The 14,993-nt window shown below is 46.2% G+C and overlaps 2 protein-coding genes across 6 annotated transcripts in view; one reads left to right on the top strand and one right to left on the bottom strand.

The window, feature by feature from the left end:
* The window catches only part of LOC140418828 (uncharacterized), a 178,025-nt gene that overhangs the window by 148,177 nt on the left and 14,855 nt on the right, over window positions 1-14,993 (top strand). The window lies entirely within an intron of this gene.
* LOC140418823 (uncharacterized) lies at window positions 214-6,796 on the bottom strand. Of its 5 annotated transcripts, none has more exons than XM_072502447.1 (3): window positions 6,726-6,796; window positions 3,369-3,482; window positions 214-1,512 (listed from the first exon to the last, which is right to left on the bottom strand). In XM_072502447.1, the coding sequence occupies exon 3, from the start codon at window positions 1,390-1,392 to the stop codon at window positions 451-453; it is 942 nt and encodes a 313-aa protein (XP_072358548.1). In that variant the 5' UTR covers window positions 1,393-1,512; window positions 3,369-3,482; window positions 6,726-6,796; the 3' UTR covers window positions 214-450. The 5 variants fall into 5 exon arrangements, with proteins under 5 accessions (XP_072358548.1, XP_072358546.1, XP_072358547.1 ...); XM_072502445.1 differs by lacking the exon at window positions 6,726-6,796 and adding an exon at window positions 5,956-6,708; XM_072502446.1 differs by lacking the exon at window positions 6,726-6,796 and adding an exon at window positions 5,968-6,708.

Raw genomic sequence — 14,993 nt, 5'->3', positions numbered from 1 at the left:
ACAGCTCTCTCTCTCTCTAACCTGTAGCCATCTGCATGCAGACTTTGTTAAATAAAGACAAAGTTATTTATTTCGAAACAGAGTTGTAAAGTTGTTTTTTCTCACAGTCTTGAAGTAGGAAAAATTTTAAAAGACGACAGAGGTGAGGATGGACGAGACAGGGGAGAGCGAGAGAACTTCAAAAGGAAATAATCTGTATCAGTACTCTGCGTATTTAACACAAATCTAATTTATTTGACTTTTAGCCAGAATATTAGCCCCTGTAAATGGGCTGGAGTTTGTTATCAGCAGAAAGAGACCCAAATGACCATGGTTCAGTCCTGAATGTGAGTAACAGCAAAATCCAATCACTGTGGTTACTTGTGGCCTCGTTGGCCTGTCAGCAGGTTGGATGACTTCGTGAAACCCTTCCCACATGGAGCGGGTGAATGGCCTCTCTCCAGTGTCAACTCACTGATGCTTCTGTAGGTCAGATGACTGAGTGAATCCCTTCCCACACAGTGCGCAGTTGAATGGCCTCTCCCCAGTGTGAATTCGCTGATGTACAGCGAGGTAAGATGATCGCCTGAACCCAGTCCCGCAGTGAGAGCACCTCAACGGTCTCTCATCAGTGTGAACATGTTGATGGCTCATCAGATCCCCAGAACTTTTATAGCACTTCCCGCAGTCTGAACATTGAAATGGTCTCTCATCAGTGTGAACTCGCTGGTGACTCAGCAGGTTGGATGACCGAGTGAATCCCTTCCCACACTCTGAACAGGTGAAAGGTCTTACCCCAGTGTGAATTCGCTGGTGCATTTGCAGGTTTAATGACCGAGTGAATCCCTTCCCACACTTCGAGCAGGCGAATGGCCTCTCCCCAGTGTGACTTCGCTGATGGACAGTGAGGTCAGATGATCGCCTGAACCCAGTCCCGCATTGAGAGCACCTGAACGGTCTCTCGTCAGTGTGAACACGTTGATGGCGCATCAGTTCCCCAGAACTTTTATAGCTCTTCCCGCAGTCTGGACATTGAAACGGTCTCTCATCCGTGTGAACTCGCTGGTGACTCACCAGGTGGGATGAAGTGGTGAATCCCTTCCCACACTCTGAGCAGGTGAATGGTCTCTCCCCAGTGTGAACACGCTGGTGACTCAGCAGGTTGGCTGAAATAGTAAATCCCTTCCTACATTTGGAGCAGGTGAACGGTCTCTCCCCAGTGTGACTGCGTCGATGAGTTTCCAGCTGGGATGGGGAAGTGAATCCTTTCCCACAGTCCGCACATTTCCACGGTTTCTCCTCAGTGTGACAGCATTTGTGGCTTGTGAGGCCTGATGATTGACTGAATCCTCGTCCACACACACAACACGTGTACGGTTTCCCCGCAGTGTGAACAATGCTTTTTCCTTCCATGTTTAATGATATTCCGATGATATTCAGGATATGATAAATTGAGGACTCTGTCAGATCCTAATGTGATGCTTGGTTTGAGTTTCCGGATTTTGAAGCCTCCCCTTCGAACACCCTGTGAAACTGATTGAAAACAGAAAATAGGGAGTGAGAGAGAACCCACATAAACACAAAGGCAGATTGTGAAATTGAGCTGAATGAATCTGGTCACTTGTGGGGCCAACACTAAGAAAAAGTGACCATGAAAACTGCTGGATTGTCACAAATACCTAACGGGCCTCTTTGGGAGGCAAGAGAAAGAGGTGAAGAGGGATTTTCTATATCTACAAGTCAGATTAAAGAGAATAGATGGCAAAGCAAATTCGATCTTGAGCTTCACAAACAGTAATATTGATAGCAAAACACTGCTTCTGGTGGCACAGTGATTAGCACTGCTGCCTCACAGTGCCAGGGACCTAGGTTCAATTCCGGCCTTGTTGACCGTCGGTGTGTGGAGTTTGCACTTTCTCCCCGTGTCAGCGTGGGTTTCCACCCGGGGCTCAGGTTTCCTCCAACAGTCTAAAGGGAAATTTTAGTGTATTGGCCTTGATAAATTGCCCGTTAGTGTCCAGGGATGTGTAGTTAGATGGGGCGATGGGGCTATGAGGTTACAGGCACAGGGTGACCTTTCAGAGAATCAGTGCCGACTCGATGGGCCGAATGCCCTCCTTCTGCTCTGCAGGAATTCTATGGTTCTAAATCTATTCTATGAATCTTTATAAAACTCTGGTCACCACTCTTCAGGAAGGATGTGAAGGTTCTTGGAGAAGGTGCCGAGGAGATTTACCAGAATGGTTCCAGCAAAGGAGGTTGAGGGAAGATTTGATTCAGGGACACAAGATTACGCCAGATTTCCATCAGGTGGACAAAGAAACTCTGTTTCCATTCACTGATCGTACAAGCAGTCGGGACACAGATGTGAAGTTTTGGGTAAAACCTGAATTGAACTATATAAGCCTGAGTGATCTTCACAGGGTGGATGTGGAGAGGATTATCATAGATTCATAGATTATCATAGAATTTACAGTGCAGAAGGAGGCCATTCGGCCCATCGAGTCTGCACCGGCTCTTGGAAAGAGCACCCTACCCAAGGTCAACACCGCCACCCTATCCCCATAACCCAGTAACCCCACCCAACACTAAGGGTGTTTCCTCTTGTGGGAGAATCTCGAACAAGGGGGTCACTGTTGCAAAATAAGGGGTCACCCATTTCAGATGCAGTTGAAGATTTCCCTTGAGAGTTGTAAGACTTTGGATCTCACGTCCTTAAAAGGCAGCGGAAGCCGAGTCCTTGAATATTTTTAAGGCAGAGCTGGATAGATTCTTGATGAGTAAGGGGTGAAAGGTCATCAGGGGTAGGCAGGAAGGTGGAGTTGGGGTTAGAATGAGATCAGTCGCAATCTTATTGAATGCTGAGCAGGCTCGAGGGGCCGAGTGGCCTGTTCCTAGTTCGTATGTAAAAGGTACAGGTGATATGAGATGTATGTTTTTACACAGCGAGCGGCAATGACCTGATACTTGCTGCCTATGAGGGAGTTCAAAAATAGACACAATGAATGATTTGATTTCAAAAGGAAATTGGATGGACATCTGAGGGAAATAAACCTGCGAGGATACAGGGATCGAGCAGGAGAATGGGACTGACTGGATTGCTCCAGAGAGCTAGCATGGACTCAATGGACCGAATGCCCTTCTCTGTGCCATCATGTCTCTGACTCCTTTGTGTAATCTAGTTTTGTAATTTAACCCCAGTGGGTGTTCAGATATCACTCAGGTAAATCTGTGCTACGCTCCCTCCGAGGTCATTCTATCCTTCCTCAGGTTTGTTGTCCAGAACTGAACACAGTTCTCCAGGTTTGGTCTAACCAGGGTTTGTGAATCTCGGGGCTTTTCCAGTCACACTGAGACCTGAAATCTTCCCTCACAGACAAACCTTTTACCTTCCACACCCAGATGCTGCTGGAATTCAAGTTCTGATGGATCGAGTGACTGTCAGATTGCAATGTGACGTTTGGTTTGCGTTTCCCGTCTGTTCAGCTTCCACTTCCAGTATCCTGTAAATTTACAGAAACCTCACTGTCGGTTTAGGATAGAAATTCACAACATTCTCTCCGAGCCAACTTTGATTAAATGTATTCCTGGAGGTTTGATCACATGACCTGCCCCCATCCTCCAGCCATTAATCGGTCAACACATCCATCCTTGTGACACACTGCCTTCCTCGGCCAATTGGGAAGCAAAAGGACTCATTACCTTAGTAACCTTGGGACCAGTTACTGTCCGAACGATTTTCCAGACACCCAGATGTGAATCTCACCAACGCAGGGAGCGGAGTTGGTGAGAATCCAGGGAGGAGGAGCTTTGGAACAGTAAATATAAATAACTTACCTCGGGGATTCATGGCGTAGTCGACAGGGAGCGGAGTTGGGGGCGAATCCCGGGAGGAGAAGCTTCAGAACAGTAAGTATAATTAAAAAAAATTTTTTTTTAATATTTAAACTTTGAGTACCCAATTCATTTTTCCAATTAAGTGGCAATTTAGCGTGGCCAATCCACCTACCCTGCACATCTTCTTGGGTTGTGGGGGCAAAACCCACGCAAACACGGGGAGAATGTGCAAACACCACACGGACAGTGACCCAGAGCTGGGATCAAACCTGGGACCTCAGCGCCGTGAGACTGCAGTGCTACTCACTGCGCCACCGTGCTGCCATCAGTAAGTATAAATAACTTATCTGTTGGGTATCTGGACTGGGGGCAAAAACTGAAACGTGACATCAGAGTAATTAACTAAGTCGGGGAGTATCTAGGAGATTAGTAACTAGGAGATTAGTAACTAGGAGATTGCTGAATGTTATCTATAATCAACGATTTGGATGAGAATGTACAAGGCATGATCAGTAAGTTTGCAGATGACTACTGGTATTGTAGACAGTGAGGAAGGTTATCAAAAATTGCAGCTGGATCTTGATCAGCTGGGGAAGTGGGCCGAGAAATGGCAAATGGAGTTCAATACAGTAAATGTAAGGAGTTGCATTTCGGAAAGTCAAATCAAGGTAGGACTTTCACAGTGAATGGTAGAGCCCGAGGGAATATTGTGGAACAGAGGGACCTTGGAGTTCAGGTGCACGGTTCTCTAAAGGTGGAGTCACAGGTAGATAGGGCAGTGAAGAAGGCTTTTGGCCTTCATCGGTCAGGGCACTGAGTATAGAAGTTGGGAAGTTATGTTGCAGTTGTACAGGACGTTGGTGAGGTCGCACCTTGAGTATTGTGTTCAGTTTTGGCTGCTTTGCTATAGGAAAGATGTTATTAAACTGGAGAGAGCGCAGAAGAGATTTACAAGGATGTTGCCAGGGCTCAAGGGACTGAGTTCTAGGGAGAGATTGGACAGGCCAGGACCTTTTTCTTTGGAGCGTAGGACACTGAGGGGTGATCTTCTAGAGGTGTATAACATCATGAGAGGCATGGACAGGGTGAATGCTCTCAGTCTTTTTCTCAGGGTTGGGGAATCGAGAACTAAAAGACTTTGGTTTAAGTTCAGAGGGGAAAGAATTAATGGGAACCTAAGGAGCAACGTTTTAACACTGAGGATGGTACGTATGTGGAATGAGCTGCCGGAGGAAATGGTTGAGGCAGGGACATTGGCAACATTGAAAAGGCATTTGGACAGATACGTGGATAGGAAAGGTTCAGAGGGATATGGGCCAAAAGCAGGCATATTGGGTTAGCTTAGATGGGCCTTTTGGTTGGCATGGGCCAGTTTGGGCCGAAGGGCCTGTTTCCGTGCTACAGATTCTATCCATGAATGCCAAGTCTCTTTGGACACCCACTGTACTTAACCTCTTTCCATTTAGAAAGTACTCAGCTCTCACCTTTTTTGGTTCAAAATAGATAACCTCACACTTGTTTACATTGCCACAATCTTGGTCATTCACCTTGTCTGTCAATAGGGCTGGTTTAGCACAGTGGGCTAAATGGCTGGCTTGTAATGCAGAACAATGCCAGCAGCGAGATTCAATTCCTGCAGCAGCCTCCCCGAACAGCTGTGGTGACTGGGGACTTTTCACAGTAACTTCATTGAAGCCGACTTGTGACAATAAACAATTATTCTTAATATTACCATTATCTTCTTAGTTTTATGCTGTCATCAATGCTGTCTACGATGCCACCGAACTTTGTATTATCAGCAAAAGTGCAGAAGAGGCACTTCGGTCCACCGAGTTTGCACCAACACATCAAAATCTGACCCACCTACCTAATCCCATTTGCCAGCACTTGGCCCATAGCCCTGAATGTTATGATGTGCCAGTCTTCATCCAGGAACTTTTAAGAGGATGTGAGGCAACCCATCTCTACCACCCTCCTCAGCAGTGCATTCCAGGCCCTCACCACCCTCTGGGTAAAAATGAGTTTCCTCAAGATATGTGTCAATAAATCTAATATAATCTAACCCCACTCTGCTATCTGTTGGTTAGCCAATCCTCCATCCAAGCTAATATATTACCTCTAAACCCCGTGGGATCTTACCTTGTTTATTACCTTTTGTGTGACACCTTATCAACTGTATTTTGGAAGTCCAAATACATCCACAGGACCCCCATTATCCACCTGGCCTGTTACATCTTCCAAGAACTCCAACAAGTGAGTCAAACACTTCACAAAACCACACTGACTGATGGATTGCGGTTTGACTTTCCAAATGTCCAGTTACTTCTTCCTCAATAATGGATTCCAGCAGTTTCCCAACAACAGGCATTAAACTTACTAGTTTCCTACTTTCTGCCTTTCTGAACAGGAGGGGTGCCATTAGTCTTTTCCTCTCATGCAATGACATGGTAACTGGGTCAGTGTCTCCCCCCTGGTCTCTATGAGGTTGTTTGTGGAGAGAAGCCGGAAGCGGTGGACAGTGAGTGGAGAATGTTCATTGTTCGGCTCTGGGGACCCACTGGGGTTTGTAAACCCCGCCCCCCGACACTGACCTCTCACCTGACACATCACAATGCGCGGAGTGATTGACGACAGCACCGAACCAATAGGCGAAGAGTGGACAGATCCGGAGGACCAGTGGGAGCGACTGATCCTCCAACCAATCAGCGTGAATGAGGAGGCGGGACTGGGCTGAGTGAAGCATGCGCAATGTGATTAATGGCGACGCAGAAAAAGGTTCTATCTCGGATCCACAATCCGTGAAGGTGGGAATGGCGGGACGGAGGGAGAGATGAATCAGGAGGGTCGTTAGGCACGCTTCGTGTACATGTTATATAGACCAAAAATCCGGAAAAATAACCTAACGGTACCTGGGGATCTGAGCGAGAGCTGCTGCTTTGTGCAGACAATATTAAGCAAACGCCATCTTTATTTGGCTCTGGCAGACGTGCGCATGCGCCGTCTCAATATTGGGTTCGCGGCAGCAATGAGTATGCGCCCTCGGTATCCTTATTTGGATCACTAGCAGCAGTGCGCATGCGGACCCACCATCTTTATTGGGGCACGAGCAGCAGAGGGCAGGCTCAGTGGCCATCATTGTTGGGGGCAACATTTTTGAAACGTGTCTTCATGACAGAATGTCCAGCAAACTGCTTCACTCGGAGTTACAAATTCCTATTGTGAGAAGTGAGCATTTTGTGTTGTTTTTACATGTATAACTCTGGTTCACAATTAAGATGTCAACAATAAGGCCTGATGGGAAATTAAGATGTCAAGTTCTGTGTAAGCTACAGTGAGCAAGTTGTTGTAACTATGTACAGGACTGACCTTCGGGGAAGAAGGGAATGTACAATAACAGAAATCACTAAGCAAGGGGGAAGATAGCAGGTGCAAGCAGGGGGCCTCATTCTTATCTTTTAATTGACGGTCCAAGGATATACCAGGAGCTAACAGAAACCCCTATGCAAGGGGGAAGACAAAATGAACATAAGTCCAAATAAGGAATCACTGATAAGGAAACTGCCCTTTCTGCAGTTTGTGGGATGTGTTTCTCACAGATTGTATATAACAAATTGATGCTGTGTGAATTCTTTGTGTCTGCTATTGTTTACCGGCGGCACCCGTTCTTGCAAGATCGATTGAAATAAATACTTATTCAGAATTTGACTAAGTGTAAATTATTATCAAGTGAGCGGTGTTTCTCACACTATGTATGGGGCAGAATATATGTCCAGGGCAGTGACAATAATTCAAATTTACATTGTGACTTGAACGGAATAAAACTTTGAAGACTTTCAGAGAAACATTACAAAATAACAATTGACACTGAGCCACATGAGGATATATTAGCTTTTAAGGAGAATCTTAACGGAGGAAAGTGAGTCGGAGAGTTTTAAAGAGGAAATTGAGGCCTTGGGAACACAGTAATGGGGGAGAGATTAAAATCGGGAATTCTCAAGTGGCTGGAATTAAATGAGTGCAGAGATCTCAAAGGGGTGTGTGTGTGGAGGAGATTACAGTGATCAGGATGATCACTACCATGGAGTAAAACAATGAGAAATTTAAATTTTTTGTGCCTTTTAAAAGGAAACGTTTGTAGAGGGGCTGTTTAGCACAGGGCTAAATCGCTGGCTTTGAAAGCAGACCAAGGCAGGCCAGCAGCACGGTTCAATTCCCGTAACAGCCTCCCCGAACAGGTGCCAGAATGTGGCGACTATGGGCTTTTCACAGTAACTTCATTTGAAGTCTACTTGTGACAATAAGCGATTTTCATTTCATTTCATTTTTCATCAGTGGGCACAGGGGCTGGTGTGAGTAAGCACATGGGTAGCAGAGCTTTGGAGGGTGTTGTTTAATGTTGGAGTCTGGCTGCGAGTGCGTTGGAATAATTTGTTTGAGAGGTAACAGAAGAATGGATGGTGGTTTCTGCAGCAGATGAACAGAGACTAAGGTGGAGTCGAGCTGTGTTCCTGAGGTGGAAATCGGCAATCTTGGTGACAGTGTGGATATGTGGTCAAGAGCTCATCTAGGGATGAAATATTTCACCATGGTTGTGAACAGTCAGCTTCAGCCTCAGACATTGGACAGGGATGGAATTGGTGACAAGGGACTGGAGTTTGTAGCGGGTATGAAAGGGAATGGGTTCAGTCTTGTCAATATTTAAATGGAGGAAGGTTCTGCTCATCCAGCACTGGTTCAGACAGTGTGTGTCTTGGAAAATAACTTTCAAGTGGTGATGTTGCTGCTAACTTTTGGTTGGCTCTTAAATGTTGCCTGTTGTATCTTTACTTAATTTGCTCTGTTTCTATAAGCTTTGCTCTAGAGTCGCCAGGTATAACTCAACACACCAATTAATAAGATTCAAATGAAAACACATTTATTATACACAGTAAATCACTACTCATGCATAAACTCTACTTTCTAGACTATTCTCGATCACTAAAAGGTCTATACTTAGCTTTGGACTGGCCCACCAGGTCAGGGGAACAAATGGCCTTTCGTTCGATCTGAGTCTGCAGGATTCAAAAGCTGGTATGGACTGGTAGCTAGGAGCGCCTATCTGGTAGCGTGCATTGACTGGAGACTTACTTGGTTGATGCGGCAGCTGGGCAGTTGAGTGACCCTGCCAAGAAGGACGATTTGAACTTGGGGGCTTTACTTTATAGTCCCCAGGGGCTTCCCGCCCTTCGGGGCGGAACCCGTTCCTGGTTCCAAGCGATTGGACTGCGTCCCGATCACTTGGATCGATTTCTCCAATACTGGAGTTGTTCCCTGATCACTGCGCGGTCCCTAAATGTCCGTTGGCCTTCCTTTGTCTTGGCTCCTGCTGGCGCCAAGGAGTCTGGCTTGGCTTTATTCACCTTAAGTGTTGCAATTGTGCCTTGGAATCGCTCATTGCTATGCAGATAGCTGCTGGTTTCAGTGCTGTCTGGTTTTTGCAGGTTCCAATACACAGGATTTCTGCACTTGCTCGTTTTTGCCTGTGTTGGCTGAATTTCCCTTTAGTCTTTGCAGTTCTCCATTTTAAGTCAGGAAGTGGCCAACCCAGGTGGCTACAATGTTCACATACATCTGCTGTCCTGGTCCATTCACTTGGTGGAGGTTAAGGGTTCAGGAGATTTTGTGAAATTGTGATTCAGTTGTTGGTCCATTGCTTCCTGTTACCCTCACTCCATTCCCACTCTCCCTTTCCATCAATCTATTTGATTCTCTCTCTCTCCCCCACTACTCACTCTCTTTCTCTCTCTCACTCTGTTTCTCACATAACATTCTCTATTACAGAGGGTTGTGGATGTTAATAATAATCATTATTGTCACAAGTAGGCTTACATTAACACTGCAATGAAGTCACTGTGACCATCAGTGAATATATTAAGGCTGAGATGGTGAGAGATTTGGTCTCTCTGGAAGCCAAAGGACATAGAGAGCTAACAGGAAAGTGGAATTGAAGACTGAGATCAGCCACAAATGTGTTCAATGGCAGAGCAGGTTTGACGGGCCGAATGGTCTACTTCTGCTCCTATTTCTTGTGTTCTTGCAGAGGCCCGAATCTTGTGTGGGCTCAGGCCGGGCGGCAGGTTCCCTTCCCTGAAGGCCATTAACAAACTGGTTCACTTTTCACAAAAGGTTCAACAGTTTTCGTGGTCACTTTTTTCCCAGTGCCGGCCCCACAAGTTACCAGATTCATTCAGCTCAATTTCACAACCTGCCTTTGTGTTTTTGTTGGATCTCTCTCACTCCCTTTTTTCTGTTTTAACTCAATTTCACAGGGTATCAGCAGGGAAGGATGTGCAATTGGGAAACTCCAACCAAGCACCACATCAAAATCTGACAGTCGTGTAACTGGTCGGAACCTGAATATCATCAGATTTTGAACATGGAAAGAAAAAGCACAGTTCACAGTGGGTAGAAATGGTACACGTGTTTTGTGTGTGGACAAAGCTTCAGCCGATCATCTGGCCTGTCAAAACACAAGCGCAATCACATCAGGGAGAACCATGGAAATGTGGGGGCTGTGACAAGGCGTTCAGTTACCCATCTGACCTGGCACCCCATCGACGCATTCACACTGGGGAGAAGCCTTTCACCTGCCCCGAGTGTGGGCGTGGATTCACTCAGTCACACAGCCTGTTGATGCACCAGCGAGTTCACACTGGGGAAAGGCCTTTCACCTGCCCTGAGTGTGGGAAGGAATTCACTCATTCATCCCAACTGCTGACACAGCAGCAGATTTACAATAATGAGAGACCTTTTAAATGCCTCGACTGTGGGATGTGCTTTAAAAGTTCCAGGGAACTGGTGTCAACGTGTTCACACCGACGAGAAACCATTCAGATGCTCCGACTGTGGGACTGAGTTCAGACGATCATCTCAACTCACTCTACACCAGCGGATCACACTGGGGAGAGACCATTCACCTGCTCCCAGTGTGGAAAGGGATTCATTCACTCAGGCAACCTGCTGAGACACCAACGGGTTCACAAGTAACTGCTGTGATTAGATTTTGCTGTTAATCACATCCAGGACTGAAGCATGTTCATTGGACTCGGGTTTGACTCATATTTATAAACGCTAATCCAGTTATCAGGGATAATATTCTGGATAAAAGTCAATTATTTAACACAAGTGTGTTGAATCTTTTAACATCCCATCACAAGTTAGTTCTGTTTGAAGGTCTCTCCCTCTCCCCCGTCTCCTCCATCCTCACCTCAAATGTGTGGAGTTCATGAAGCTTCTTTCTCACTGAGATTGAGACAATCTGATCAGCTGCCTCTGCTGCTTTCCTCTCGCAATGGGCCAAACTGTCTCGAACATTCCACCTGGTCTGAGCTCTGAACTCCTCTTTCTCCAGTTTCTCTCCTACCCTCTATCTTCATCAGAGCTCATCTTGTCCATTAGACCTGCCTCCTGCACCAGGATCCCAGGTTCGATTCCTAGCTCGGGTCACTGTCTGTGCGGAGTCTGCACATTCTCCTCGTGTCTGCGTGGGTTTTCTCTGGTTTCCTCCCACAAGTCCCGAAAGACGTGCTGTTGGGTGAATTGGACATTCACAAAACTGCTGACCATTCAACTTCTCCATGTTGTGTGATATTGTTCAGAACAAAGAACAAAGAACAAAGAAATGTACAGCACAGGAACAGGCCCTTCGGCCCTCCAAGCCCGTGCCGACCATGCTGCCCGACTAAACTACAATCTTCTACACTTCCTGGGTCCGTATCCTTCTATTCCCATCCTATTCATATATTTGTCAAGATGCCCCTTAAATGTCCCTATCGTCCCTGCTTCCACTACCTCCTCCGGTAGCGAGTTCCAGGCACCCACTACCCTCTGCGTAAAAAACTTGCCTCGTACATCTACTCTAAACCTTGCCCCTCTCACCTTAAACCTATGCCCCCTAGTAATTGACCCCTCTACCCTGGGGAAAAGCCTCTGACTATCCACTCTGTCTATGCCCCTCATAATTTTGTATACCTCTATCAGGTCTCCCCTCAACCTCCTTCGTTCCAGTGAGAACAAACCGAGTTTATTCAATCGCTCCTCATAGCTAATGCCCTCCATACCAGGCAACATTCTGGTAAATCTCTTCTGCACCCTCTCTAAAGCCTCCACATCCTACTGGTAGTGTGGCGACCAGAATTGAACACTATACTCCAAGTGTGGCCTAACTAAGGTTCTATACAGCTGCAACATGACTTGCCAATTCTTATACTCAATGCCCCGGCCAATGAAGGCAAGCATGCCGTATGCCTTCTTGACTACCTTCTCCACCTGTGTTGCCCCTTTCAATGACCTGTGGACCTGTACTCCTAGATCTCTTTGACTTTCAATACTCTTGAGGGTTCTACCATTCACTATATATTCCCTACCTGCATTAGACCTTCCAAAATGCATTACCTCACATTTTTCCGGATTAAACTCCATCTGCCATCTCTCCGCCCAAGTCTCCAGACAATCTAAATCCTGCTGTATCAGGATCTGTATCATAGTTCTGTCTCTTGGTCCTGTCGCTCATCTTTAAATGCACCCATCCTAAAACAATATTAAACCCCCTTCATTGCAAACTACCACATCAAAACCTCCCTTTCCTCTCCAACTCCTTGTACTCGGTGTCCCCCAGGATCTATCCTCGGTCCTTCCTATTTTCCCATCTCCACGCTGCCCCGAGGTGACATCATCCAAAAGCACCGTGTTAGTTTTTACATGTACACTGACAACACCCAGCTCTACCTCACCACCATCCCTCTCCATTCCTCCACTGTCACTCAATTATCAAACTGCTTATCCCACATCCAGTGCTGGATGAGCAGAAATTTCCTCAAATTAAAAATTGGGAAGATCAAAGCCATTGTCTTCAGTCACCATTCGAAATTCCGTTCCCTAACTCCCGAGTCCATCCCTCTCCCTGGGAAATGTCTGTGGCTGAACCACACTCTGCACAATCTCCGTGTCAGATTTGACCCCAAGGTGAGTTTCTTTTAAAAAAAAAATAATTTTTATTCAAATTTTCACAAAATATCAACAGCAAAATACAAAAATAAAAGAACAAACCCCCCTCCCCAGATACACAAATAATAAATTAACAACCATCATCAACACAAAAGCAAATATACACGCCCAATCAAGAAAAACGAACCAGCCCCCCCCCCCAAATCCCCAGCTCCCTGAGAATCCTCATCATCTCCGACATTCCCCCCACCGGGTCCGCCACATGTAACAAAACATGGCTGAAATACATTGACATCCAATGTCTGATATAATGTGTGTTATGGGAGAGAGAAGTTTAGTCTGAGTTATAAACTCAAGCAGGCGCTTCACTGCAGACAGGTCACCGTGGAAACGCTGATAAGACATTCCTTCACTGCAGACAGGTCACCGTGGAAACGCTGATAAGACATTCCATTCCACAGAATCGACTCACTGGAAACTAATCGGATCGGGGAGAGGACAGAGTTTGTCTGTTATCAAGTCAAAAGGTAACAGGGGCATGGATGAGGTTTCAGCAGCAGTTGGGGTGGGGATGGACACAGGTGACATGGAGATTGAAATATCTGATATTAGTGATGGTGTGGATATGGGGTCAGAAAGTCATCTTGGGGTCAGATCTGACACGGAGATTGTGCAGAGAGTGCTTCAGTCTCAGACAGTTCCCAGGGAGAGGGATGGACTCGGGAGTGAGGAAACGGAATTTGTAATGGTGACTGAAGACAATGGCTTTGATCTTCCCAATTTTTAATTGGAGGAAATTTCTGCTCATCCAGTACCGGATATGGGATAAGCAGTTTGATAATTGAGTGACAGTGGAGGAATGGAGAGGGATGGTGGTGAGGTAGAGCTGGGTGTTGTCAGTGTACATGTGAAAACTAACACGGTGCTTTTGGATGATGTCACCTACTGGAAGCGTGTTGATGAGAAAATGGAGGGGCCGAGGGTAGATCCTTGGGGGACACCGAGTACAAGGAGTTGGAGAGGAAAGGGAGGTTTTGATGTGGTAGTTGCAATGATGGTGGGGTAAAATATTGTTTTAGGATGGGTGATGATGGTGCATTTAAAGATGAGCGACAGGACGAAGAGAGAGAACTATGAACAATATCACACAACATGGAGAAGGTGAATGGTCAGCAGTTTTGTGAGAATGTGGTGAAATAGTAATAATCAAACAATCTTTATTAGTGTCACAAGTAGGCTCACATTAACACTGCAATGAAGTTACTGTGAAAAGCCCCTAGTCACCACACTCCGGCGCCTGTTCGGGTACACAGAGGGAGAATTCAGAATGTCCAATTCACCTAACAAACACGTCTTTCAGGACTTGTGGGAGGAAACAGAAACACCCTGGGAGCAGACACGGGGAGAACGTGCAGACTCCGCACCGACAGTGACCCAAGCCGGGAATCGAACCCAGGACCCTGGCACAGGAGGCAGGTCTAATGGACAAGATGAGCTCTGATGAAGATAGAGGGTAGGAGAGAAACTGGAGAAAGAGGAGTTCAGAGCTCAGACCAGGTGGAATTTTCGAGACAATTTGGCCCATTGGTAGAGAGGAAAGCAGCAGAGGCAGCTCATCAGATTGTCTCAATCTCAGTGAGAAAGAAGCTTCATGAACTCCACACACTTGAGGTGAGGATGGAGGAGACGGGCGAGGGGAGAGACCTTCAAACAGAACTAACTTGTGATGGGATGTTAAAAGATTCGACACACTTGTGTTAAATAATTGACTTTTATCCAGAATATTATCCCTTATAACTGGGTTAGCGTTTATAAATATGAGTCCAACCCGAGTCCAATGAACATGCTTCAGTCCTGGATGTGATTAACAGCAAAACCCAATCACAGCAGTTACTTGTGAACCCGCTGGTGTCTCAGCAGGTTGCCTGAGTGAATGAATCCCTTTCCACACTGGGAGCAGGTGAATGGCCTCTCCCCAGTGTGAATCCGCTGGTGTAGAGTGAGTTGAGATAATCATCTGAACCAAGTCCCACAGTCGGTGCACCTGAATAGTTTCTCGTCAGTGTGAACATGCAGTTGGGACACCAGTTCCCGAGAACTTTTAAAGCACTTCCCGCATTTTTTGCATTTAAAAGGTCTCTCATCATTGTGAATCGGCTGGTGTGTCAGCAGTTGGGATGACTGAGTGAATC

The sequence above is a fragment of the Scyliorhinus torazame genome, chromosome 5, assembly GCF_047496885.1.
Source record: "Scyliorhinus torazame isolate Kashiwa2021f chromosome 5, sScyTor2.1, whole genome shotgun sequence".
NCBI lineage: Eukaryota > Metazoa > Chordata > Chondrichthyes > Carcharhiniformes > Scyliorhinidae > Scyliorhinus > Scyliorhinus torazame.
This window is presented reverse-complemented; position numbering and strand designations above follow the sequence as displayed.